Genomic DNA, 20,697 nt, shown 5'->3' with positions numbered 1-20,697 from the left:
GATGAATACTAGCATGTCGTGGGTACTGTGGTCTGAAGCATGGACTTTTAGTGCAGAGACATGATTGTTGTGACGCTGGGATTCCACTCATAGGTGGCTAGGATTACGGGTGCTGTGTGATGGGATGAATCTATGGCATAGTAGGTGCTCTAATAGCACAGCGCAGGAGAAAGCAGAATAGAACTTCATTGCCAGTGATTAAGAAACACTGTCAGTTCGGTAACAAATGCTAAGGGAATCTTGGCAGCCCTTTCCTTCTTGTAATTGTCGAGGCAGAGAGCTTTTGCCGACGTCTTGAGAGCTTTGTTGACTGCTCAGGACTATAGCCGAGCAGTACCTTGTCACTCTGTCTCCTATAAACATCCTAGTGATAAGTAGGATGCTACACTAACCTAAACTGTGGAGCCATATTAGACAACACTCTTCCTAGGGAAATGTGAATAAACATGTACTCACCCCAGATATGGAACCAATGACAGATAAGGAAGCTACCTAACTCAAGCTTGCTAAAATAACAAGCTTTCTATAGTTACTTAAAGGAGTATGGGGTTGGCTCACAAAAGCTGCACACCTGAAGCACACTGCATGACTTGCAGGCAGCTTGACAGATTAGAAAGTGTCCTTCCAGGCAGCTGGCTGGTCTCACAGTGTCTCTCAGTAACTGTTACTGCTTACATAGGCATGAAGAATGAGGAGCTTATTGAAGCTGGTCCGTCCGAGTCAATTTACTTCCCGAATTTCAGTGAGCTTGCCTGGAGGATGTAATGTTTCACCAATTGTTTGATTAGAACATCCTATGTCTTAACTATCTTCTCTCTAAGAAGAAATGTTTCATCTTAGAGGAAAATGCTACAAAAGGACTGGCAAAAGAGGGGTGCCTCAGTGTAGAACTCAGGGGTGCCATCATTAAACAGTGTGGTATACAAGCCATTAACACAATAATTGGTAACTTTTTTTTTGAAGTATAGAAAACTTTTTATTGGAAGTCTCTTGATTATGTTTCCAAATGTAGCTCTCATTTCCCAACAGAGCACTAGAGGGGTCTCACAGCCACCTGGTCCAGCCTGAGCTTGGCTGCAGTTGGTCTAGAGCCCATCTCTTCCATTGTGTAGGGCTGAAGGGCACAGGCTACCCTTGAAGGATGCTCTGCTTAGCTTTGTTAGCACTTTTGAGAACTAACCGTGGATCAAACATTGAAGTAGGTGCTATACACTGAGCTGGTAGGAAAATTGAGGACCCTTGAAGATAAATGTGATTTCCAACTTCATATACAGTTGAAAGTACTAGTGTCCAAATAAATCAAATAACTCACTGGAGCTATAGACATCTTTATGGATCCATAATCTGTATGTTCACCTATGGAGGTCCCTCCAGGTGTCACAGCTAGCATCGAGAGGATCTGTGAAGAGGTGAGAATGAGAACTTGGTTGAGCTTGGCCTCATCAGGCTAGATCAAGCTTCTAGAGAGTCAGATGCCAGGTGCTTTATTGCCAGCATATCTAAACACAGTGCAATTTGGAAAAAACATTTCCTGCTATAATATAAACCTTGACACCAAAAGAGGCATAATTACATTGAAACTCAGCTCAAGTAGCATGCCATTTCTTCCAAGAAGATGGGTTCTCAAGATAGACTCCCTGTATTGTTAGCTTAAGGGCCTAGGGAAGGATCTGGCATGGTCTAGGTCATACAGATAGCATAGAGGTCATTTGGGTTTTAGGAGTTTGGGAGAGCCCCTGGATATGCAGATGATATTAGGGTCATTTAGACTACTAGTCACCTCCGTTCCCAGGAACTGGATATGGCCTGCCCCTCCAGAAAACACAGATCGTCAGGATGTTAGTCACCTCCATTGCCAGCTTTCCGGAGGGAAAACAGGTTTTATATCATTTCCATTGCGAGGACAACATGCTTAACATGCCTGGTTTCCCTGGAGATCTGTGGGCATGAGGGCCCTCATGCTCCCCAACATTTACCTTTCTTCCATGTCCATGTAACTTTTAAACTATATTCTCCTTAAACATTGCAATGTTAGAAGTAATTCAATGCAATTAAATCAAGGTATCCCACATATGACTGGGAACGTTAGATTTGGCTGATAATTTCCTTTTTATATTCACAGATGCCTTTCCTATTGTTTTAAATAGAGCAGAAAATAAGAGGAAAATATCAGTTTTTAAATAATAGCCCAATGTCCATTCCAGTGGATATAATGAAACTTTCTTATGAAATAATGAAGGACATAAACTTAAATAATTCTATGTTGATTATAGATTGCATATTATAAAGAACAGTACTGCTATCCTTTTAGACCCGGGTATGTAGTTATTCTGTTTTCTGCTGGTTTGTTTTATTTTTTTCCTCTCTATAGCCAAGCTGTCCTGGGACTCTTGGCAGTCCTCTTGGCCCAGCCTCTCTATTTATCACTGAAGTTATACATGTGAGTCACCATACTTGGCCTTTTGCTTGTTTGAGTCAGGGTCTCACTGTTCTTGAACTCATGACAGGCTTACCTCAGCCTCCTGAATGAGGGCTGCAATTAAGGCCCAGGGCACCTTGTTTTGCTAGTAGCTATTCGTAAATCCCTTCTCTTGAATGCTGGATGACTGGGAAGAGCAAATTGTAATTAGATGGGGTAGGGAGGAAAGGATGGGTAGAGCAATATGGAATAGTGGTAGGAAGCAGCGGCTGCGGACACGGGGAGGTGGGCACGGCGGCTGTGGACACGGGGAGGTGGGCACGGCGGCTGTGGACACGGGGAGGTGGGCACGGCGGCTGCGGACACGGGGAGGTGGGCACGGCAGCTGCGGACATGGGAAGGTGGACACGGCGGCTGTGGCTGTGGACACGGGGAGGTGGGCACGGCGGCTGTGGACACGGGGAGGTGGGCACGGCGGCTGTGGACACGGGGAGGTGGGCACGGCGGCTGTGGACACGGGGAGGTGGGCACGGCGGCTGAGGCTGTGGACACGGGGAGGTGGACATGGTGGCTGTGGGCATGAGGAGGAGCTGACTTTGCCAGGCTCAGGGAGCTCTGCCTTCAGCTAGTCATACTTTATTAAGGAAAGTTATTCCTGTTTTCTTTTGGAATTGAGAGGACATAAGAATCAGTAAGCGATCACACAGCGAATGCTTGTTGTGCTGCCCTTAGCAGGAAGGCACTGCGAAGTTTCAGGACCCGAGTGCCATCCGTGTATGGAATGACCACTATTTTTTGTTTACTTTTCTAAGACTAGATATCACCATGTTCCTCAGGTCGGCTGTGAACTCCGGTGCTCCAGTGATCCTCCTACCTCAGTCTCTCAAGCAGCATGCTCTAGGTCTCACTGCCCCCATTCTTTTCTTTGTCTCATTTCTTGAAATAAGTCATACTTTTATAGTTAAAATATTTTTCACTTAAAAATCTTATTTAAAATTACTTAAAATTGTGGGTATGATTTTACAAAGATATAAAATGTCAAGAATTATTTAACATTTCATAAGGTATATTTTCAGAAAACTGGTATTCATATGTATTTCTAGATTTGCCTTTCAGCTAGGATGTTTTTGTTATTTAAATATTATATTAACTTTAAGAAAAATAACTTGGAATATACCTTAATATTCTTTTATCTATCGCAGTATTTATTCTTTTTTTTTTTTTTTAAAAAAAAAAAACACTCTTCAGCAGAGGAAACCCATTTTAACTAAATGATATTGGTGTTTAATTACCGAAATTTATTACAGTTAGACCAATTTAAACGTTTTTCAAAGGTGGACAGAAACAGTAAACATATATTAAGGGAATGTGTCCTGAAATTACAAGTAGAAACTGAGGTAATAAATACACATTCTTTTTCTGTTCTAGATATTTGAATGGTGGTATTTCCGAAAGTATGGAACGTCCTTCATTGAACAAGTCTCAGTAAGCCACTTGCGCCCCCTTCTGGGAGGGGTTGACAACAATTCTTCCAATAATTCTAATTCCAGTAATGGGGACTCAGATTCCAACAGGCAAAGTGTCTCAGGTATGGAACGTCTCTTACAAAATTTTCGTGAAATTAACACAGCAAAACTGTTTTAAAAAATTCTTTTTCAGAGAAAAATGATGTGAAATTTCAAGGGAGTTAAGGAAGCAGTACCAGAGAAGTAGCACACAAGCATCCCAGGGACAGGAAATATTTATGCTGCTAACTTTACTTTTGTTCCCATTAGCTCTAACCTGACAAATGTTAGTAGCATTAGCTTTGAAACATAGTATATATAGGATATAGTATAGAGTACTCAGGTGCATCTTCTTCCACAGCGATGGCTGGATGTTGGATCTGATTTTGCTGCTTGTCAGTTTTAAAGGCCCTACTTGTCCTGTCCACTGATGGTGAGACATGTTCAGGTTCCCCAACACAGCACAAGCTGCTTTTAACCCGGTGTCATCAAACTCTCAAACTCTGCTCTGTCACAGTTTACTCTCCCTGCTTGTACCTGCCATGTTTCTTAGGACTGGACCTACAAATGTTTCTCTTGTTCCTGTGTCACTCCCCAAATCAATGCCTTTTCTAATAGACATACTAACCATCTCTATGTTTTTGATCTTTGATAGTTTTTCCTTTAGCTACAACATCAAATAGTGACTGGTGGGGGTGTTTTTTTTTAATAGCATCTGTAGTGTACTGCACAACCAGCTTCTGCATCATTGAAAGTCAGACGAGTTGAAACAAGAGGAAAGAACCTATTCCTTCAGCAACAGTAAATTCTTAAGTACTTATGAACTTGGTTTCTACTGGTTCTTATGAACTAAAAAGTGTCCTCATCTCCATTGGAGTATCTTCTTTGGGAGATACGTTAGCTTTTGTTTTTTATTTTATTTTTTTCATAACTCAGTCACATTTTCTATCTTCTTGTTCCTGATTTTGAGGTAGAGCATTTTAGTCCGTGCTTTTCCAGCTGAAAGTGAATGGTATGGGAAGCTGCTAGTGTGTGCTTACCTCATTCTAATGGCACACACGTGAGAATTGGCACCTTGCAGGTAATACAATTGTTTGGGACCTTGTAAATTTACCTACCTTGTGAAAAGGAAAGGAGGCCCGAGCTTAGCAGGTCAGTGCATTAACCAGAAATGCAAAGCCTTGTGGCTGTTGCTCTAATGAGGAATGTGATCATTTACGCATTAGCACACAAGGAGGGCAGATAATTGCTGTCACATGTGTCTGCTGTGAAGCTTCCAGAGATTACCTGTATTGCTGACTGACTCCAAGTACACTTGCATGGTGCAGAAAATTAACAGATAGCAAACAGAAAGCATGCCCTTTTAAGGTATTCTTTAAAATGGTTACATTTATATCCTCATGAAAGCCCCCCTTTCTCCTTACCCAGCTTAAAGCTCTTGATATTTCTTAATGCAATGAAAAGTCCATGTTCTCCATATTAACATTATTTTTTAGTTTATTATCATGCATGTGAAATTGGGATGAAGGGTATGTGCACAGCCTATGTGTGAAAGTCAGAGGACAACTCTATTCAGAATTCTCCTTCCACCTTGAGTGGGTACTAGGGATGGATCAAATTCAGATTACCAGGCTTATATAATAGCAATTCTGCTAGATCATACACTTTTCTAAGTATATGTATGATTTATTATGTGAATTTTGATGGTATCATTTGGAAGGAAGAATCTAAGTCCTTTTAAATAATATATTCATCTAAGTATATATTTTTAGCCCCAAATACTTGGGAGGCAAAGACCAAAGCATCAGATGAGTCCATGATGAGTCCATGTATTCACAGCTACTAGTCTAGGCAGTATGAGACCAAGTCTCAAAAATCAGACCAAACAAAAGAGAACAAAATATAAAAATACATTAGAAACTGACAGCCATGCGAATTCTTGATTTTTACCTGGCTAAGATTAAACTTAATTATTATTACTGACTCAATTACAATAGTATTCACTACTCTGTCCTCTTTCCATTACTTTACTGCATAACAGATATAGCATGTATGATATGATTTTACAACAATGTTTTAATAGTTACCTTTAGAAAATGGAAATTACTTTGTATAAGTATATTTAGGTATGAATAGATTTTCTTCTTGACATCTATACTGCTAATATTTGGCTAATTCAGTGTGACAAACATGTAAGTAGGTATGGAAATATCAAAAATCATGCGATTAACATTGCTGTATATTTTCTTGTACTCATTGGTGTGTGTCTTGAGATATATATATATATATATATATATATATATATATATATATATTTATATATATTTGTTAGAGAATCTTACTAGGCTTTCTTGAAATTCACTATGTAGCCAAGGATAGCCTCTAAGTCACTATAATTCTTCTTTCTCAGCCTCTGAAATGCTGGATTTATTTATATGACAAGAGACCATCATGCCTGGCTAATTTTTATTTCTAAATAAAGTACTACAAAATACATTATCTGCAGTCATCTCTACTATTAATCACTTTCTGTTTATAGCCTGCATTAGCTTACAGGGAAAGAAGTCCAGATCTGAAAATACTAAATGTATTTCCTTAAAATAGATGTATTTTCATTAAAATTCATATTCCCTTTAAACTAATAAAAGAGGCATTGAATGCATAACAGAAGGGTAGTTTGTTGAGTTGCTTAAAATACGTAGACCTTTTCACTGAATTTTACATGAAATATAATTTGGCAAATAAAGTCCCATGAACTTAGACAAAGAAAGTTTAATGGCATTATTTGGAAAATAAAATTATTGACAAAGTTAAAGGTAAGATAAAAACATTAGTTATAAATATTGGTCCAAGTGAAGACTCGTTAGAATCCTTAATGTATTATTTGTCTTAACTAAAATCTGGCATCATCCCCACCTCACGGTGGTTTGGGAGGAATGAGGAAGCAGGGCAGGCCATGAGTGCATTCTGAAGCCACTCTTGTCTAAAGTGGGCGGAATGCAGAATTGCTCAAGTTGTTCTGTGCTTCTTACTTGTGGATCAGTGGAGAACTGCAGTTGATTACATAGTTTCTTACTTTAGCCAAACTTCAGCTTGTTTGGCCAAAGGTCATTTGTGTGGACATTCTTGTTTCATTTTACTTGGGAACTAAACTGCTGTATTTCTTCCAAATGTATGGTTTCTGATAAACTCTGTTGATGTATTTTGCCACATCACCACGAATCTCACTGCCATTTCTTAATTCAGTGCATTTTATGAGTTGGTGATGCACAAGGTTTAAAATGTAGCCAACTTCTCCCTGAGAGAGGGGATTCTCACAACCCACTGAGACCTAGAATTTGGCTTTAGGAGAACATTTTTTTGATAATTTATTCTTGTTGTCAAATAAAATACCATAAAGACAAGGTTTGCAGCATTTGTCTTTTGCCAGATAGATATTGGGAAAAGTGCAAGCTGCTCCATCTTATAAGCAGAGACGCCAAAGTCAAGCTCAGCTGCTCTGAGACACTGCAGCAGCCCTGGGAGAACTGGATCTCTACACAGTTTACACACAGCCATCTGGGAGAACTGGATCTCTACACAGTTCACACACAGCCATCTGGGAGAACTAGATCTCTACACAGTTCACACACAGCCATCTGGGAGAGCTGGATCTCTACACAGTTCACACACAGCCATCTGGGAGAGCTGGATCTCTACACAGTTCACACACAGCTGTCTGGGAGAACTGGATCTCTACACAGTTCACACACAGCCGTCTGGGAGAGCTGGATCTCTACACAGTTCACACACAGCCGTCTGGGAGAGCTGGATCTCTACACAGTTCACACACAGCCATCTGGGAGAGCTGGATCTCTACACAGTTCACACACAGCCATCTGGGAGAACTGGATCTCTACACAGTTCACACATAGCCATCTGGCTTCCTATCCAAGTCATCTCATTTGTATCTTAATAATTTTCATAACATATTTCAAATTCTAGATAATTATAAAATTCAAATTTCTAATTATAATTATGCTGTATAAATATATATTCTTCATTCTAAATTAATCCTCATTGGATCATTTGGGCAGTTCAAGTGCTGATTTAATAAACAGGATTAATAAAGACAAAACAGGAAAATAACCAGGGAAAGTAAAAAAAAATCCTAAAACCGTTGTAGATGGCAACTCTCACAATTAGACAATTCTCCCTCTAGAAGTCCATGTAGTTCTAGTCATATTTAACACTTTTAGTATTTGGTGTCAGTTTTAAGTGATATCACTATATTTAATTTTTATAATAATTCCATTAAGCTTGAGAAAGCTGAGGAAACAAGTCTCATGACTGACAACCTGGGTATTTTTCTCTGTACTAATACAGAGAATTTTCTCCCTCTTCCTGGACAGTGTCTTGTCCTCTGCAGCTCAGGGTGACCTCAAACTCTGAATCCTTCAGTTTTCCCCTCCAGAGTTTTGGATATTACAGGTAGGTATACACCACCTTATGGATACAAGTTCTTAAGGACTAATTGGATATTTTAAGTCACTGCCCCAGACCCTCTGTAAGGTCTGTAAAGCTAAAGTTAATATAATTATTAGGCAACTAAAAGACTTATCGTTGGCTCACACCTATAATCTCAGTGTTAGCTAGGCAAAGCCAGGAAAGTTGAAAAGTCTAAGGTCAGTTTAACCTATGGAGTGGGACCTTGCCTGGAAAACCTTAGTAACAATGGTATTAATCCTCTGTAACAAAATGCAGGACATGATTTGTGACCTGACATTAAATGTCTTCAAAAGCAGCTCAGCGGCAGTGATTGACAGCTCAAGCTGCTGGTCTCAGTTCTATGACTTTTACAGTCAGTGATCTGAGGCTTGCCATTGAACTTTCCAAAATAATCCTTAGTGTCTCAATCTGAAAACATGAGAATAGTAGTAACAACAGTGTCACAGAGTATTCTGGGAATTAAATGAGGCCATGAAGAAATGCGATCAGAGGACGGCTTTTTATGTAGGAGTAGCTCCCAGGTAGACTGACTTTATGAATAGATTTGGGAGATATGGCTGCATGGTCAGTGACTCTTTTACACCCAGGCTTTTCAGAGCTTTCAGTTCAGATGTTTCCCTTTGCAAAATTATAAATTTGTATGTATTAGGGACCTTTGGGATTACTTATTAATAGTCTCAATGATGGTAAACTAGATATTTACATGCCAAAATTTAATGCATGGCCTGAAAATGATTTCCCTAGCTATCTTTTCAAATTCATCTGCCATTAAAATGTATAGTCTAGTACAGAAGAAATGTCTATTTATATAGTGGAGAAGTCTGGAATGGATTCATTCAGTTTCTAGTGAACATACATTTACTTAGAACTTATTTCAGGGTTAATACATTATTTGGTGGAGTTGATTAAGTCAGCAAAGACCAGTTAGAAATGTATGACATGTGAATTAAAAGATTTAGCCATCTCATCGCTTCTTCAACGAAAGTGGTACTATCTTGAATCAAGCAAACCAATAAAAATGATCTTGAAACTCACACTTACTAATCCTTTTTATTTTTATTCTGTGCAAGAATTTATAGTAACAAAATTTGTTGAATGAAGGCTATCCATGTTTCCTTTAGCATTTTTTTTTCTTTAAAATTATTTTTTCCTTATATGAGCAGTTTGCTTGCTCTAAACTATGATGCCTACAAAATGCCACAAAACCATAAAGGCTTTGGACCTGAGGTCCGTAAGCAACAGCCCAGGTCCCAGAGAGGGGGGTGTGAGAGCAAGGACAAGCCTAAGAAGGGACTGAAGCTCAAGGCTGCGGGGAGCTTGAAGCACATCGAAGCACAGAAGATAGATCCCTGAGGATTTACTCAAATATAAAAGTGAATCATCTTACCTCCGCTGACATACTGACATCCAAACTGAAATGAAATCAAATGTTATGTACGGATGAAAAAATCGAGAAGACTTACGGAGACAGCCCTGTTACAGAAACTGGGTAGGCCTGTGAAGAACTGCACCTGTGCTGAGGTGGAAAATGGCGCCCACGCAGCCCTCCTCCGCGCCCGGGACCGGTGCGGAGCGCCTCCGACTAGCCAGAGGTTGTAAGCAAGGTCAGGCCAAACCAGTCCTGCATCTGCTGTGCTGCTGCGGGTGGCTGTGTCCGAGGGGGTTACCTCCTGGCTCGTGCTGGGCCCTTTCTGGTTTCTGGACAGGCTCCGCTGCTAGTATGGGCCTGTGGTTCAGCAATAAGGTCCCATCCCTCCTCTTCTCTGTGGGATCTTGGTGTCCCGTCAGGCCGGTTCCTCTGGAGTGACAAACACACAGCGGCCTGAGGTTCGCGTTCATGTTCTGGCGCTCAGAGTGGTGGGCCTAGGATCCTAAACTCCAAGCAGCAGCATGGCGGTTTAAACAGGCCTCTCCCTCACAGCGGCCACTACCCACGTGGCTTACTGGCAGTTCTTTAGGTGTTTTCTGTCCTTAGGGTTCTGTCCTGACAGCCACAAATCTGGAGAGAAGGTCTCTGCTCGAGGCTGTGTCTTCCTTAAGTTGGTTAAAGCTCAGATAGCTAAAGACTATGCAGTCTAGCTTGGAGACAGTTTCTCGTTGTGTTATGGTATTCTCCTTTGCAGCCAGCAGGCCCAGCACAGCAGTCAGATGTTATATTTTTTGTTCTCAAAAGTAGTTGTTTTGAAAGGCTATGAAGTAGTTAAGGCTTAATTATTTTTTAAAAAAGGAGTACTTCCAATAATTCCCTAAAATTGATCAGTGTGCTATAGAAGATTAGTATTCATTCTAAAGTATCCGAGCTAGTAACTAACTGTAAGGCAAAATCCCATTAACTGCTTCACTTGGGGTTAATCTAATAGTAATAATCATATGTCCAGTGAAAACTTTAGACACTTTGGAAGTATTGTTTTGAAGTAACTGATACTTCCAGAGAGGAATTTTTGAGATCTGTTCGTCCACTGCACAATTTAATTGATGAAATTATAGGATGTTGAAATGTGATGATTTTTGCCTATTGTAGGTTAACAGATGAGTCTAGACACCAGTTCTCAACCTTGTTTACTGTGATCCTGGAGGAAAGGGTCTAATATATGCATCTCACTGATTTATACAAGGGATGTAATAAACTTCTGATAAACTTCAGACCTCCTCATAGAGGGGATCGATGAAAGCTAAGCTTATAACTATGAGAAAGGTTGCTATTTCTGCTGCTACAAAGAGGCTTGAGCCTGTAAACTCAGCCCTCAGAACCAGGTGAGTCCCCTCAAAGGACTGGGGCATTAAGAAAATGCCCTCCAGGCTTGTCTTCTGAGGGAATTTTCTCAGTTGAGGTTGCCTCCTCTCAGATGACTGAAGCTTGTGTCAAGAAGACATAAAAGCATCCGGCACAGTAACTGGGTCAGAGGTACCAAGTGCTGACGGTGATGATGGAAGGTTTTAATGGGACCTGGGGAAAGGGAGGCTTCCAAACATTCAGCGCTTGCTTTAGAAATCCTTAATGGATTATGTTTTATGTTCTTTGTTTCCCACATAGAAACAACTGTCCCATTTTTGACAAAGAAGTACATGTTCTCTGTAGACTTGGAAATGTCGTGTTTTTTAATGGTGGCTGGTTCCTTTCCCCTTGAGTTTTGGTCTTCTGTCATACATGCTGAGGTCACAACATTTCCATCAGAGCTCTAAGTGGAGACTGTCTATGGACACTGAAAACTGAAGCACAGAGCATGTGCTTGTATTAGGAGCATACTTAGAAGTAGACTCTTAATGATACGAGCAAGCGCCTAACGGAGTCCCAGTTGACTTTGAGTGCTTCCCAGTGGCCCTGAATTTGTGGAAGATAATGAAGAATGGAACATTCTTTTTGAAGGGTAAATTTGAAATATGATCTGAAATAAGTTCATTCTGCAAGAGGACACACAAGAAAAGAGTTTATGTGTTAGCTCTCTTACCCTGTGGAGGTCCGTTTCTCTGGAATCTTCACGTTTGGCATTTATACCATTTGTTCATGTTATACTAAGCCACATCAGGCAACTGATATTTATGGGGTGTGTTCTCTGGAGTCAATTCCATGCTAAAAGAATTTTCCATAGGAAAGATTATAGAACCGAACAGCAAAGATAAATCACATCACTTAAGGCAAAAATTTGATGCGCGCATATAGATGACCTGTATGTTGCTAATTTCTTAAGCAAAAATAATCTTCCCTGGGCGCTCAATTTCAACAATGTAATCTGGGAAGATAATGGCTTGTACTTTGTTGGCGCCTTTCCCCCTTCACATCGGCTGCAGCTAATTGCGTCTTAATTTCTAAGTTTCATGGATAGTTTAAAAGTTAATACAGAACAGTTTTGCAGTATCAAGTTAACAGGCCTTAGTTCTTTAAGTGATAAATTTAACATTTTAGAACGTTTACAGCACCCCCTGCTGGCTATGTTGTGGAAATTCCTAAGTTAAGTGTTCTTCAGGTACTCCTTGGCTATATGAAGTACACACAGTTTTTCTTTTTGGAGTTATTTTTCCTTAGAAATATTTTGCTTAAACTGAGGTTATAGGGTTAAAATTTTAACTGAAGATAATTTTCATTCTAATTTGTCAATTGGGTTTTGAATGGTACTTATTTTCCCGGGCACTATAATAACGTACTTGTTGGAGAAAAATATTTGCCAGATATATTAAAAATGGTATTTCTAATCAAATTAGAGAAGAAATATCTTTGCAAATACCTATGTTTGATTGTACATGTTTTTAACCATGAACGTCCTTTCACACAAGTCACTAGTTTATTTTATGCTAAGTGCAAACCTCACAGGATTTATGAAGCTTGAGTCTCATTGAAGAACAGTTAGAGGAGATGGAGTTAGAGCTACACCAGTCCTAAGGACAGAAATCACAAAATTTGACTGACCATGTTTCGGGCCAAGATCTGGAGTCATAGTGTTCATGACCCTTCTAATGGACTTTTTTTTTTGGACCACAAATAATAACTAAAGGAAACATAATTTTCTAGTTAGTGTCATATGAAATGATAGCTATCAAATCTGAGTTTTCTCTTAAGGACAGAATTCAGACATGTTGCATTAAGCTAAGTTAAATGACAAAATTTTAGGACCATTTTAAACTGGGTAAATGTAAAATGAGATAGTGGCTTACTTTAAAGATAAATTCATCTTTTACATGACAATGTACACACATCCCTTTGTAAGTGTGTACTTGCTTTACTACTTCAGCAGTCAACTAAAGGGATCATACAGAATGGTACTTTATATTTTATTACATGCAGAGTGTCAGAATAGTGGTTTTCATGTCTCCTCCACTGGTAAAGCAATGACTGCTGGGTAGATGGATGTGTGGGTGGGTGGAGGGATGGGTGGAGGAATGGCTGTTGGATGAACAGGCCTGCTGTAGAATCCTCATGAATCATCATCTGGCCTTTAAGGTCCCTTGGATTACTGCCATGGTTGTGATTGTACACATTAGTGGGTGTGTCCTTTGAGGACTGATGTTTTGACTTTGGTTAAGTGAGTTTTATTTTCTAACAAAACTATTTATCCAAAGAGATCTAGTATTATGAAATATTAGAAAGTCTTCATAGGATGTTTGAAAACAATCGTAGTTTATTAATCACATGCTTAATATAACATGGCCTTAAGCCTATTGATGAACTTCTCTAAGTTAAAGCCCTGCGGTCCTAGTTTCTGTGGTCCTTATAACAAGAAGATATAATTTTAGTAATTCACATTGTGACATTAGAGCTCTATATGTATTTCAGTATAAGTAAAAGATGTAAAAATGCTCCAAAATGATTTATTTTCATAGAACTTCTTCCAGCAATTGTGGTAACATTAATTTTCTTATCCCTTCCTGGAAAAGCAATATTAATCTAGTGAGTTATCTCCTAATAAAATTTGCCATCAACCTTAATGGGCAAAGTCTAGTGCTCTCGGTGTTACATATGATGTAGAGAGGTAGTTGGTCAAGGATAATGTCATTGAGAGAGGTGTGCTAGAGCGACAGAAAGTAGTCCCACCTGTACATGTGCCTTTTACCTTTATTGTTGCAAGTGCATTTATAAAATCTGCTCAAATCTCTTAGAACAACCACACAAAGTTACACAGTAGCTGATGTTGGCATGCACTATCATTTGAAAAATGAGGAAACGTGAGCCTAGAGATTAGGTGACGTTTCCTCTGTCCCAGTGCCTGAGAAGTCTCAGGTGCCTGATTAATCTTCAGGGCTGTGTTTTGTTTTTCAACTTCCTACATAAAGGATGGAGAACCACATATTCTTTATCAAATGGTCAGGAAGGGTGTTTTACTGAATTAATTAGCTCCTAATATCATTGGACTTACATGTCATTTCATATTCCCCTTTGTTACAGAATGCAAAGTATGGCGAAATCCACTGAACCTGTTTAGGGGTGCGGAATACAATCGGTAAGTCTTGCCAGTTCAGGAAATGAATGAGCGGTTTAGAGAGCAAGGACAGCAAGTGCTGCCACTGGTTCATTTAGGGGTCACGGAATAGTGTGTGTTACCTTCCCCCCTCCTCCCTTCTTCTCCCTCACCCTTCCCTATCCTTCCTCCTCTTCCATTTCTTCTCCCTTTCTTCCTCCTCTTCCTCTTTTTTTTTCTTCTGTTTGAGACAGGGTTTCTTAATCCAGAATTTGCTTTGTAGCTGGGTACCTTTGCTCCTGATCCTCTTGCCTCACAAGTGAGTCCTGGGATTACAGCATGTCACCATGGCCAACAGCTTCCAGGTTTGGGGATACAATCTTCAAGTGTTTTGATTTTTATGTTTTATAGATATTTTGGCATTCTAGTTTGGAATAATATATAAAATTATAGGTTGCAAGTGTTTTCTATTGTACTTACTCTTTAAAAAAATTATTAATGAATGTGTATGTATGTTGCATGTAGTACTAAGAGAATAACTTGTGGGGATTATTCTCCCCTTCCATTGTGTGGGATCTAGACCTTGAACTTGAGTTTTTAGGCTTGGTTGCAGATAGCCCATTTGCTGAGCTACCTCACTGCCTTCTGTTGAAGTTATTCTTTTCAATATATATCACTCAGACCCTGGATTCTGAAGGCTCTGTAACTTTATTATATGGATCCCAGAGAAGTTATATTGCAATTTAATTGAGTGAAATAATTAGGCAAATTAGAAATTCATAGTATGGGGGAAATATTTATTTGTAATATTAGGGGAGTTTTCCATTAGTGAGGACTATTAAAATGTTAAGGCAAAACCAAGAGAATATGTGAATTTTGTGCTATATAATTCCCGAAGGAAGAACAGGATGACTTTTTTGAGATTTTTTTTTATGTGTTTGGTTAGTTTACCTGCATATGTGTCTGTATACCATGTGCATGCAATGCCAAGGGAGACCAGAAGACAGCATTTGATTCCCCTTAGAGCTGGAGTTACAGACACTTGTTAGCTGTCATGTAGTTGCTGGGAATCCAACAGGAGTCCTCTGGAAGAGCAGTCAGTGATCTTTCCCACTGAACCATCTTTGTAGGCCAGGGCAGGATATTTTTAAAAACTATGTTTTGGTGTTCATGAACAAAGGTATTTTAATGCTGAGTGGTGGTTTACATTTCAATCTCTCTGCACCTTCCTCCTTCGTAGGTCGTTTTCCCTTCTCTGTCTGACTATCATATTTGCCCCTGACAGGTACACTTGGGTCACAGGACGAGAGCCTCTGACATACTATGACATGAACCTCTCTGCCCAGGACCACCAGACGTTCTTTACTTGTGATTCGGACCATCTTCGTCCTGCAGATGCAAGTATGGAAACTCTTCAGATACTTAAGGGTGGGAAAGCCTTTCAGCTTGTTCCAAATCATGGTTCTGATTCCATCGTGTCTGCTCTACCGCTTTGTTTTGCGGCACACATCTGTAATCTCAATACTCAGGAGGCGTGGCTGGAAGACATCTAATTTAAGACCAGCTTGAACTATGTAGCAAGTTGCAGGCCAACCTGGCTGTATAAGAAGAACAAGGAGGGCTAGGAAGATAGACCAGGGGGTAAAGTTCTTGTCATGTAGGCATGAGGACCCGATTTTGATTCCTTAAGCCCCTGTAAACAGAAACAAAACCCAGATTAGGTAGCACATTTTTTTAATTCTGTCTCTGAGCAGGCAAAAACAAGTGGATCTCTAGGGCTTGCTGGCTAGTCAGGTTAAACTATGTGGCATGTCCCAAGGGGGGAAGAAAAAGAAAGGCAAGAGAAGGACTGACATGAGGTTACCCTTTGGACTATACATTCACACACACACCTCTCTACAATGGATAGAATATTAAATTGACTAATAAAACTAAGAATTCATAAAGAATACTTATATAAAATTTATTCACAATGATTATCAATGTATAAATGAGGCTTATTATTATCTAGAATATGATTTTTAAACATCAAAGTAAGCTCTATGTGTTTTGAAGACACACATCTTACACAAAGTGTTAAACTTCAAGGGTGAGGTGGAATAAGGGTCTCCTCAATCACATTCTGATTAGAAGCTGGGATTTGGGGAATGGGGTAGGTGGGGGTGGCACACACCTTTAATCCCAGCACTCAGGAAGCAGACACAGGCAGATCCCTGAGTTCGAGTCCAGCCTGATCTACAGAGTGAGTTCCAGGCCAACCAGAGCTACCCAGAGAAACTGTATCTCAAGTTGAGATTTATTGACTATAAATGACCACCCTACATTACTGTCTTAAGATATTGGTTTACTAGCATTGGAAGGGCACATGGCTTTGGCTATAAGAGGGCATATGTACTTTCTCTCTGGCAGACCTTATTTAGCATTCATTTTACACTCATTACTTTGCTGTTGGTAAATTTTGTATTATTAAATGGATCAAAAGTAAATCTGAAAATCCTGTCGTAATTAGGATTACATTATTATATTGAAACACCACAACTAAACGCAACTGGGGGATAAGAAAGGCTTTATTTACTTGGCTTACATATCCTGAATCACAGTCCATTGAGGAAAGCTGAGGCAGGAACTCAGACTAGGCTAGGACCTGGAGGCAGGAGCCAATGCAGAAGCTGTAGAGAGGTACTGCTTACTTGCTTGCCTCCCATGGCTTGCTCAGCCTGCTGTCTTATAGAGAGAGCTAGGAGCACCAGTCCAGGGTTAATACCACCCGCCCCTGTCAGTACTAAGAAAATGCCCCAAAGGCTTGCATTGCCTGATTTTAGAGACACACATTTTCAACTGAGAGTTCTTCTTCCCAAATTACTCTAGGTGATGTCAAGTTGACATAAAACTAGACAGGACAATACCTTTACAAAAACAATTTATACATACATTTAAGAAATTAACTTATAAAAATATGAATTATCACCTGGGCAGTGGTGGTACACGTCTTTAATCCCAGCACTTGGGAGGCAGAGGCAGGTGGATTTCTGAGTTCGAGACCAGCCTGGTCTACAGAGTGAGTTCCAGGACAGCCAGGGCTACACAGAGAAACCCTGTCTCAAAAAAAAAAATATGAATTATCAAATTATTTAAGGGTATTGTTATTTTTAAAGTCCTTGCTGCTATTATAGAATATCATACTATGATTAATATTCCTGGGCACTAGGCTTCTCTCAGTATATTCACAAGTTGCTCTGATACATAACAAGACTAAATTTTCAGGAAAATGGAGTCAACAAATATTCATGTCAACCAGAAAAATCTATGGCAGCTCACTTTCTCTACATAGTTTAAACTTTCAAATATCCTGCACTTGTAGCAAATATTTTGGAACATGTTAAATAGGAATTATATGTTATATAATGAATAAGGCTCTGAGAGTCACTCCAGATGGGAACAGGCACATTCAGGATGGTCTGACCATAAAATAGAAATTTCAAAATATACGAAATATGTTTTCGTAAAAATACAGCAAGTATTTATTAAACACAAAAGATATGAATTCTCTATTATAGCTCATTTTCTTGACTTTTTAGTGTATGATATTTATGCCTATAATGTAATCCTCACACAAAAAGTTTGTTATTGGCAGCTCAAGAACAGTGAAATAGCAATTCAGAATACTTGTGTGACTTTGGGGATATGAGTTGACTTCCTTAGTAATAAAATGTTACAATTAATGCTGCCAACTGCTTACTGCCCTCAGCTAGACCTCACAATTATATGTAGTAGGTGACTTGAATTATTCCCCTTTTTTTCTAACTAGTAATGCAAAAAGCCTGGAGAGAGAGGAACCCTCAAGCCAGGATTTCTGCAGCTCATGAAGCCTTGGAGATAAATGAGTAAGTAGGGGAGAAACTTGCTATAAGGAGGAAGACACATGTCATGCCGGGTATTTTCAGTCACCCACCATTGATGGGATACTTCTGTCATGCTGTGCATATGAATGCGGGCTGTTTCCAAGGGTGTTACTTTCTAAAGTTTTGTTTCTATGAAGAATCACTCTGTGTGTGTGTGTGTGCGTGCGTGTGTGGGTGTGTGTGTTGGAGCAAAGTTCAGTGTGTTTACTGTGAGCCCAGATTAAACCCTTCAAGGGATATCCTTGGCATATTATGAGAACATGAGCTAAGTACAGTTCTTGGGAGCTCTAGAACATTTTCACAGCAACCCTCCTTTCTAGATGTGGAATGCTCATCTGTGCATCCAGCTTCTAGATGTAACTTGAGCTAGTGGAAGAAACAGCAACCTCAAAAAAGATAAATGACGAGGAAAAGCTAAAATGTCAATGTGGAAGATGACAAAAAGAGGAAACACTGTCCTTTCTGTTGGTAAACATTCTATGGGTTACCAAGGAAGGCTGGGAAATCCTTCTGGAGATCTCAGAAAAATGAGGTTCTTAAGATCGGAGTCATTAAAACCTAGGGTTGGCAGAAACCTTAAAGGTCACTTAGCTTAACCACCCATATGCTGCTTGAATCACCTCAATAGGGCCCCGGCCAAATGGTCATTGTTAAACTATTTTATGACTTTTCTTAAGAAGCTTACTGAATCTTCTCCAGAGGGGTCTTGGAAATAAAAAAAGAGTCACTGAGTTTCAAATCCTGTCACCGTAATGCTGAATCTGCTCGGTCTCCAACTGTCATGTGACATGCTTTTCACTTGCCTGTCCTCCACAAGTTTAATATGCCTGCTCTGTGTGTGTGTGTGTGTGTGTGTGTGTGTGAGATATTTCTGAGAAAAGGATCAGGGCCCACAGCAAAACTCTGGGCCTGGCATATAGAGACTACCCTGCAAGCTCATGTCTTCATGGATCACATTTCTTTGATTTTATTCAACCAGTTACCAGGCGCCCAGTTACCCTGTGATTCAATCCATATTTCTCCAATTTGATCTTAAGAGTGCCAGGTGTATAGAGAGTTTTAATTGATAGTAAGTCTATTAGGGAAAATGAAGCTAGCAATCCTGTGTTATTTATTCTCAGCCATTTAAGCTGGCTTCTAGTGGTTTCTGCTTCGTTTTTATTTTATTTTATTTTATTTTATTTTTTTAATGTGCTTAGAGACCATTTCTTTAATAATCCACTGGAGTTTCTTTCTGAATCACTGTTCTGTCATTTGGAAGGTCAGCCTTTTTTCCCGTTTTGAAAATGTATGCCACATGTGTCCTCTCATCTTGTAGTTTCTATTCTTTGTGATTCCACAACTCTCCAAAGAGTGCAGTTCCATGTCCTGCCTGCAAGGTCTGTTGGTTTACTAGGGTCTGCCCTTCCCAGAAGAGTAGTTCATTTAGAATGCATTACTGATGTGCTGTCTTGCATCTCTGTACCCATTGTAGAGTTTAATTTCTTCTTTCCTTTTTAGTCTGACAGTCATTCTCCTTGATAAAGAAGCCAGGAGTAAGAAGCGATAACAGACTTTTCTTTTCTCTTTATTATCTACCACTGTTAACCATAAACCTTCTTTTGTTTTAATGTTGTTGTATTGTTTTGTTTTGTTTTTTCTTAAGGCTTGTATTTTTTTGTGGTGATTTTGGAGAAATTGGGAAGGGGGAGCCATAGGACCTTAAAAATAATTCCAGATAGAGGATGGATAGTTGTCCTTGGGGGGGGGGTGTTATGTTTTTTCCTTTTATTGATTTATGTTTGCCAACCCTTGCTAATTTGTAACTTGAGCTCTCCTTGTATCATTCTTATGAACCATCCCACTCCTCACAGTTCGTCCCAGCCCCCTTCTCATCTTTTGTTTTGTTTGCATGTCTTAAGAATGTGACCTGGGCCAGATCTCCTTGAAGTCATGCTGGTTACTGCAGTGCCACCCCTGTAGCCTCCCAGAGAGATTATTTGTCATCATGATTACAGTTGGATATGTGGAAGCTGTTCTGTTGTCTTGAGCCGTTTTCCATATACATCTCATGCCACTGAGTCATGCCTCTTTGCTGTGAATTCTCTACCTCCTCCTCTTTGACTGCCCTGAACTCTGGAATGACGTAGTAACTCTCGCTGAATGTTCCTATCAGTTTTCATTTCACCGACTATTTTTTTCTTCTTGGTCAGAATTAGGTCCAGAGTTGAAGTTCCCCTAATTGCTTCCTCTACCATCTGGGAGATAAAATTGTTACCAAAGTAAGTCAAGAAGCTGTCGGGCACCCTACTTCTAACCAAATGAGACTTATAGCAGATACCTGGATGGTTGACACTCCATCACCACACTTCTTGCTTCTGTGTGTGTATTGTGTTGTGACAAAGATGCATCATATCCATCTTCCACCAAGCCGAGACCCCTGTTCTGACCCCGTCCATTAGCAGTTCTCTCTCTCTCTCTCTCTCTCTCTCTCTCTCTCTCTCTCTCTCTCT

At 39.8% G+C, this 20,697-nt stretch overlaps 1 protein-coding gene across 6 annotated transcripts in view; it reads left to right on the top strand.

The window, feature by feature from the left end:
- Positions 1-20,697, top strand: part of St7 (suppression of tumorigenicity 7) — a 254,759-nt gene that overhangs the window by 150,472 nt on the left and 83,590 nt on the right. For 5 of the 6 annotated variants that reach the window (XR_003712811.1, XM_028778445.1, XM_028778448.1 and 2 more), the window contains exons 3-6: positions 3,848-4,007; positions 14,291-14,345; positions 15,589-15,704; positions 18,112-18,187. Coding sequence is in view for 5 of the 6 variants with exons in the window: in XM_028778445.1 (XP_028634278.1) it covers positions 3,848-4,007; positions 14,291-14,345; positions 15,589-15,704; positions 18,112-18,187 (407 nt within the window). In the remaining variant the exon portion in view is untranslated. Of the gene's footprint in view, positions 1-3,847; positions 4,008-14,290; positions 14,346-15,588; positions 15,705-18,111; positions 18,188-20,397; positions 20,467-20,697 lie in introns of all 6 variants that reach the window. The other variant, XM_028778447.1, reaches the window with a different exon arrangement.

Source organism: Grammomys surdaster, unplaced genomic scaffold, assembly GCF_004785775.1.
Source record: "Grammomys surdaster isolate TR1022 unplaced genomic scaffold, NIH_TR_1.0 335, whole genome shotgun sequence".
Taxonomy (NCBI): domain Eukaryota; kingdom Metazoa; phylum Chordata; class Mammalia; order Rodentia; family Muridae; genus Grammomys; species Grammomys surdaster.
Note: the sequence above shows the minus strand (reverse complement) of the source record. Positions and strands in the feature narration are given on the sequence as shown.